The sequence below is a fragment of the Berghia stephanieae genome, unplaced genomic scaffold, assembly GCF_034508935.2.
Source record: "Berghia stephanieae isolate SIO BIC M18660-M18661 unplaced genomic scaffold, UCSD_Bste_1.3 scaffold3583, whole genome shotgun sequence".
Taxonomy (NCBI): Eukaryota; Metazoa; Mollusca; class Gastropoda; order Nudibranchia; family Aeolidiidae; genus Berghia; species Berghia stephanieae.
Window position 1 is genome coordinate 1 of NW_027624826.1, and position 7,774 is coordinate 7,774.

At 25.4% G+C, this 7,774-nt stretch overlaps 2 protein-coding genes across 2 annotated transcripts; one reads left to right on the forward strand and one right to left on the reverse strand.

The window, feature by feature from the left end:
- Window positions 1-288: 288 nt before the first annotated feature.
- On the forward strand, window positions 289-3,148 carry LOC144961681 (phenylalanine--tRNA ligase beta subunit-like). The gene is made up of 2 exons (XM_078894782.1): window positions 289-1,236; window positions 3,098-3,148. The coding sequence occupies exons 1-2, from the start codon at window positions 289-291 to the stop codon at window positions 3,146-3,148; spliced, it is 999 nt and encodes a 332-aa protein (XP_078750908.1).
- Window positions 3,149-6,569: 3,421 nt separating this feature from the next.
- Window positions 6,570-7,583, reverse strand: LOC144961682 (putative ABC transporter ATP-binding protein MPN_334). The gene has a single exon (XM_078894783.1). It carries the CDS (start codon window positions 7,581-7,583, stop codon window positions 6,570-6,572), a length of 1,014 nt encoding a protein of 337 aa, XP_078750909.1.
- Between the last annotated feature and the right edge of the window lie 191 nt (window positions 7,584-7,774).

A 7,774-nucleotide genomic window follows, 5' to 3' on the forward strand; every position in this document is an offset into this window, starting at 1 on the left:
TAAATTTAGGAAAATCCGAGATTAGAAAAGCCCTTTAATTTTCCATTTACTGAAACCTTCTTTTTTGAAGTAGATATTTTATAGGGGGAAGTGAATTGAAGTTTTGGTTTGGGGTTTAGTTTCATGAAAATGTTATGAAAAAAGCTGGATATACTAATGATATGAATGCATTTGCTGCAGGGATTGGCATTGATAGAATGACAATGATTAAATATCAAATTCAAGATATTAGAGAGCTTTATAAAAATGATTTACAAATGCTAAATCAATTTAAAGGAGGTCGTTAAAATGATTTTTTCTTTACTGGAGTTAAAGAAATTGGCTAATTTGGATAAAAATATCAAAGTTGAAGATGTTGTTAGAGCAATGACTAGTCTTGGCTTTGAAGTAGAAAATTATTCTAAGTTTTTAGATATAGAAGGGATTAAATTCGGCAAGATTGAATCAATTACTCAAAATCCCCAAGCTGATGGTCTTAAAGTTTGTCAAATTAAATTTAACGATAAGAATCGAACTATCCAAACTACAGCAACTAATGTTTTTGAAAATATGATAGTTGTTGCATTTGTTCCTGGATCACGTGTCAATGAAACAGTTTTTGATAAAAAAGAATTAAAAGGAATTATTTCTGAAGGAATGCTAAGTAACATTTCTGAATTTGGCATTAATAAAAATCTTTTAAGAAAAAAACTTGTTGATGGCATTTATGCTTATCAAAATGTTAGTCTTGATGAAGATCCAGTTGAAGTTCTAGGATTAGATGATTATTTAATTGACGTTGATATTTTGTCTAATCGTTCTGATGCAGCTTCTTATTATGTTATGGCTCAAGAATTATCTGCTTACTTTAAAACCAATATTGTTTTACCGCTCACAAAACAAGCAAATTCCAAAAATAGTCTCCAAGTAAATAAAGGATTAGCACATCAATTAAGTTTTATGACTGCAACTAATGATTTTGATATTTCTTTATATCAACAAATCTTCTTAGCAAAACATAATATTAAATCAATTAATAATGCAACTGATTTAACAAATTTAACTTTACTTTATTCTGGTCTACCTATTCATGTTTATGATCAAAAACAAATGGATTTTGAATTTACAGCTCAATTAGCAAGTGGCAAGGTTAAAGTCTTAGGAGATAAAGAGGTTGTTTTAGAAAATAACTTAGTTATAAAAAATGGCCACGATATTGTCTCAATAGCCTCTGTTATTGGACTAGAAAAATATAAAGTATTTAGTCATACCGATAATTTAATATTTGAATTAGGAATTTTTCCATTAAGGGAAGTGAGAAAATCAGCTAAGACAATAAAAATTAGTAATAATTCAAGTATTCATGGTGGTAAAAATATCGGAATTGGTTCGCTACTTTTAGCAGTTAAATATTTATCTAATCATTTAAAAACTTTTTCAGATCCCATTAATTTAAACATTCCTAAAAAAATTGTAATTGATTTCTCAATTCCAAAGTTAAATGCAGTTGCAGGGATGGATATTACTAAAGAACCTAAATTTAAAGGAGCTTTAAAAGCTTTAAAAATTCTAGGTTTTGAATTTGTTGAGAATAAAGTTAAAGTTCCTTTATATCGTCATGACATTCACACTCAACAAGATCTTAATGAAGAAATTTTTAGATTTTTCGGATACGATAAATTTAAAAAATCAAATGAAAGCCAAAAAATTATTAATATTGAAAATAATTTGAATTGAAAAATTAAGACTTGCACTTTAGGATATCAAGAAATTATTTCACAAATTTTAGTGGCTAAAGATGAAAATGTTATTAATCCTTTTAATTTTAAAGATAGTATTGAATTAGCCACTTATCCTTCAAATGACCATAATGTGATTCGCAATAGTCAAATCACCTCATTACTAAAAATTACCATTCATAATTATAAAAGAGGATTTAGAGATATTAATATTTTTAGTCAAGGTGTAATTAATAATAGTTATGAAACTTTAGCATTAACTTCAACAACCAAATCATTTCAAGAAATGAAGAAGGAAATTGTTAATTTAATTCCTAATGCTCAATTTACAAGAAGCAAGTTAAGTGGAATGCATCCAAACATTTGCGCATCTATTTTAGTTAATAATAAAAAAATAGGACTAATTGGTAAAATTAATCCTCATTTATCTTCTTTAGATATTATGGCAGCAGAATTTTTAGTTGATGATTATTCTAGTGTTAAATCTTTTACCAGTTATGAAAATAAGCAATTAAAATCAGAAGATATTAATATTGTGTTAGATAGAAGAGAAGATTTAAATTCAAAGTTACAAGAATTTAATGATGCTCATAGTGTTAAGGTTATTGATGAATATCAAGAGAATGACAAATTAAAAGTTACAATCCGTGTTTTAAAATAGTTAATTTTTCTCTAAAAAAAAGTAAAAGCTAGAGTCACTTGAAAACTCTAGCTTTTTCGGTTTCGGTAACAACTTACCATTTTGACATCTATAGTTTTAATATTATTCAAAGAGGTGAATTAAAATAAGGGATATTTTAATGGGAGTTTTAAACTATAGACGGAGATTTAATAATCTCATAAATCATTATAGATAATTTAGAAAAAATGAAATTTATTTTTTAGTAATAAAACTTTTTTGGTTGATATTTCATAAAAAAATATTTTTAAACTTTTATTTTAGATTGATTGTATTTTCTAATCTGATTTGTCTCATTTTTGATTTGTTTGTATTTTTTAAGAGCATTTTTTTTCATAAAATATTTTTTAACATTATCATTTTTAATGAAGTGGTCATTCTTAAACATTTTTAAAGTGTAGTCGACTCCTTGCTGGTTGGCTTTATAAATGGATTCTTCAACTGAGTTTATATTTATTATTTGATAATAGAAACAAACTTTCTTTTGACCAATGCGATGAATTCTTTTGATAGCTTGTTTATATTCGCCACTACTGGTAGTGGGAGAATAAAAGATCATGCGATTAAATGCTTCTAGATTAATTCCAGTTGAACCCGCTTTATATTGAACTAGTAAAATAATTCTTTCTTTCTTAACTTTTGTAATTTGCCCATAATTGGCCTTATTCACTTTTTGATATTTTAATTTTTGAATTTCTAGATAGTCGCTATGCTGACCGCTAATTTCTTTGACTTGAAAATCATGATCTGATAGAAATTTTTGAAGCATCTTTTTTTCGTTTATAAAATTTTAGAATATGACAAATGGTTCTTCAGTTGATTTAAGAAGATCAAATACTATATTTAATTTTTGATCATCAATATTTATTTTATCTCCTAGAAACCCTGAAGCAAGCTGTCTTTGTGCTAGAAAAAAATTTTGAGGTTCTTGATAAGAATTTTCATTAATTCAATAATGTTTTTTGAGTACACTAAGCATATAGTAGTTATCAATTGTTTTGATTACTTGAAAATTTTGTTCTGGCATTTTTTCGATGCATTCTCAAGTTTTTAAAAAGTATGATTTTTGATTCAACAATGCTAGTAATTCTTTAATATTTTTAAAACCAATAAATTCATATCAACTATTTTTATAACTAGTCTTTTGTTCATATACACAAAATTTAAAAGCCCAAGTATTTCAATTTAATTTGTAGTCCATAATTTGCATTTGTTGATAAAGATCAATATAAGAATTAGAAATTGGGTCGCCGGATAAAAGTGAAACATATTTAATATTTTTGCTAATTTGTTCTCCTCATATGCCAATTCTAGAAGTACGAGATTTCATAACTTGTGATTCATCAATTATTAAATGCATATTTTGAGGGAAAGACGGCAATATAAATTGTGAACCATTAAATAGCATATTGAGATAATCACTTTTTAATCTTGCAATCGTATATGTGCTTATAACAATAACATTTTTATTTAGATATGCATCACAAATTAATTTAAGTCTTCGCTTTTGGCACGAAGGAATATCTTTACTACTTAAATCTTTGCGATGTTGTAGAACTTGTTTTATTGTAATATTTTCAGATTGAAATAATAAGATATTGAAATTTTTAAAGTGTTTTTTAACTTCTGCTTGCCAATCTAGTAATTTACTTTTTTGACATAAAATTAAAGCTATTTTCCGTTTAAAATTTTTAAGTCTAGATTTTAAAATAGCTAATGATAAAATAGTTTTACCTAGTCCCATATCTAAAGCAATCAGATGTTTGTTGATAGGTAATAAAAAATTAAATGCTTCTTTTTGAAAGTTGAACAAAACTTTTTCATAAATATTATTCACAATATAATTTTAATACTTTTTAGATTTTAGAAGAAAAATTTTAAGTAGTCTCACTTCTTATTAAAAGTCTAATATTTAGCCTCAGAGCGAAACAAAAATAATCAATACAAGATAGTGGATATTTATGTTTGTAAATAAATATACATAACTATAATATTAATAAAAATGCACTCCCTTATACTTTTAAATGTACATATGTATATACTTTAAATAAAAAATCCTAATAATCTTTTGTTAAAGAAATTAAGAGAAAAGCATATTGTTCAATATTGAAAATAGCCAAAACAACTATTCTTTTTATTGCTGGACCTAGAAAAGTAGGTGAATCAACTTTGTTAAGACAAATCCATGAAATAAAAGGTGAAAATTTAATTATTGCAACTGGTTCTAGTTCTACATCATTAAAAAGTAAATAATTAGCTGTTAATCGGATTTAAAGAATTTATGTCAATAATTGAAGTTTTGAAGAATACTTGGAAGCAAATGACAAAAAAAAGAATATTGAAAATTTTGAAGAGTTTCTTGGAAAATGATATCCTGATATTTGAATTAATAAATGAAATGCATTCTAATCTCGAGATTATATAATTATTCCTATCTTTGAAATTGATATTATAAAAGCTTATCTAGGAACTGACGAATTGCAACTTTTAAATTTTTATCATTCCTATGAAATTTAACTAATGGCGAATACTAGTGCCAATCAGCTTATAAAGAGATAGGCATTCATAAATTAATAGCAATTAAAAATTTGAATATTTTAGAAAAGTCTGTGTTTTTTAAAATTGTAAAAAGATATAAAAGTAATTTAAACTTGCCAAAAAAATAAATTATAAAGTTTATATCAATATCCATCTACATTTAATTTTACTAGGTAAAACCTTGTTAATTATTAATTCTAAATTTGTTGGTCATATTATTGAATCATATTGATTATTTAACAATGAAAAGTTTTAAGAACTAGAGTCTTAGACATTGGCTATATTAAAAATAATAATGATAAAGAAATTTTTTTCTTATTACATGGCGCTTTTGAGATAAAAACTATAGCTGTGATTTAGTTTAAGTATAAAATAGTATTGAGTTTAATGATTATAGAAATATTTTGGATTATCAATATCTTAAAATCGTTATTTCTAAATCACTTGAAAATTGCTCAACGAAAAAATTAAAATGTATTCTATTTTAGATCTTGCTCAAGATTATCTTTTTTAGAATTTTATTGTTAAAAAATCATGCCTTGTGAGCATAATTATTTTTTTACTTTAAAAACTATTATTTTAAGTAATGTTTTTTCTTTTGATGGACCTTATTGATAAAGGAACAAGAACTAATCCGATTGCTGTTCACACAATGAAGGGATAATACACTGGATAAGTTTCTTCTTCAACAATATCAAAACTTAGATTTTTTTTATTTGAATCAATTTTAATGTTTCTAAAATAATAACTTTTTGAAGAAAACATTGCATTTATAATGTTGCCTGATCTGTCTAGTTTATTATTCATATCAGTAATACTACCAAACATGGTCATTCAATGCGATGTTGGATTAAATCATTGTAGAATATCATAAATTCCTGGATTATTATTTGCTTTAGCTTTTTTATAAAGATCGACTAAACTCTTAGTGTAATAATTAGCTTCTTTATTATTTTCATCAGAAGTTATAGTGATATGATTTTTTTTATTTTTAGATTTTTGAAAAGGCGATTTAAAGTTATTAGGATTATATTCTAAACTTGTCATAAATGAAATGGAATTTTTTTGAATTGAAGAATATGATTTCATAGAAAATGATACAGAAAATAAAATAAAAAATAAGGTTCCAAACAATCCGAGCATAATTCCAACAAAGGATTTTCCTCTAACTTTTAGTGAAAGTTGAAATGCAATCATAGAAATAATTGTAAAAAGTAATAAGTATGTAGCAAAAACAGACAAAGCAGTATTAATCATTTTGGAGTTGTTAATTCCTAATAATAGCCCAGGTAATAAAATTGATAATAGAAGCATTGCTAAAATTGAACATCAAAGAGCAAATGCTCCCTCTAATACCATTCTTTTTCTAGTTATCGGTTTTGTTTGGAGAGAGAGCATTGTTTGGTTTTCAATTTCATCTCTAAAAATTTTTAAAGTTTGATAAGTAAGAAAAATATTTGGAAGGGGCATTGAAAAAAAACTTATTAAAATAAATGTTATTGGAAGATTATTTTCCATTTTTTCGATAAAAGCAGAAATCGTAAATATTCAAAGTGCTGTTGCTGAAATTATAAAAGTAATTCATGTAGATGGTGCTTTAAGCATCTTTTTAATTGTATAAGTATAAAAAATCATTATTTCACAAACTCCTTATCATAAATATCTTGCAGTGTTATTTCATCAAATTCAATCTTACTTACTTCAATTTTTGTTTTACCAATAAATTCTAAAATTTTGTATATTGTATCTTTTGAATTTGCAGATAATGTTATATATCGTGGATCATCAATGCATTTAACTTTATATTTTTTGATTGATGTAATGAAAGCTTTTTGTTTGTCAGCATGGAGATAAACTCTCATTTTGTGTTCTTTTTTATTGCTCATGCTTTTCTGAATTTCTTTCAAAGAACCGCTATAAGCAATATTACCATTATTAATTAAAGTTAAAGAATCTACAAGTCCTTCAAGTTCAGCTAAAATATGTGATGATATTAAAATTGATATTCCTGTTTGAGAAAGATCTTTAATGGCATTAAAGAATAAATTTCTTGCTGCAGGGTCTAGATTAGCAGCTGGTTCATCCATAATTAACACTTCTGGATCAGTCATTAATGCTTGTGCTAAAAGAACTTTCTTTTTCATTCCAGAAGAAAACTGATTAGGATTAATATTCTTGTGTGGTTGAAGTTCCAAAATAGTTATTAACTCTTCTGCTTTTTTTATAGCATTTTGTTTATTAAAACCAGAAAAACGAGCCATTGTTATCAAATAATCAACCAAGCTAAGATGTTTGGGGAATGCTGCATATTCAGGAATGTATGCAATTTTTTTCTTAGCTTCAACAGTTTCTGGATTGAGCCCCATAATTTTTATTTCTGAATCTTTAGTTCTTGTGACATAAGCATTGATAATATTTTTAATTGTTGTTGTTTTTCCGGCACCATTAGGCCCAAGAAAACCATGAATTTCTCCAGCTTTAACAGTTAAATTTAATTTATTTAATAATAATCTTTTTCGTATTGAAAAAGATAGATTTGAAACTTTGATTGTTTCTGTTTCTTTATCTATTTTTTTCAGGCTTACTAATTTCTTGAAAATATTTCCAGCATTTTTTAATGCTTGAATGTCTTTTTCATGTTGTTGCATTGTACTCCTTGTAAAAATTAATTTCTATATTCTAAATACATTATAATGTATAATTACGATAACATTACAAATTAAGAGATGAGGTGTTTAAATGAAATTTTTAAGATTAAGAAAAGCAATTTTATGAGTTAGTGTTCTTTTAGTTGTTTTGATAGTAGTTTTTAATTATTTGGGTTATCAAAAATAAGAAA

Bases quoted from the DNA above. Each gene is read 5' to 3' on its own strand.
- LOC144961681 (XM_078894782.1), top strand. From the start codon at position 289: ATGATTTTTTCTTTACTGGAGTTAAAGAAATTGGCTAATTTGGATAAA. The intron at 1,237-3,097 runs GTATTTAGTCAT...TTGAATTTCTAG, and splicing joins TTGGACTAGAAAAATATAAA to ATAGTCGCTATGCTGACCGC.
- LOC144961682 (XM_078894783.1), bottom strand. From the start codon at position 7,583: ATGCAACAACATGAAAAAGACATTCAAGCATTAAAAAATGCTGGAAAT.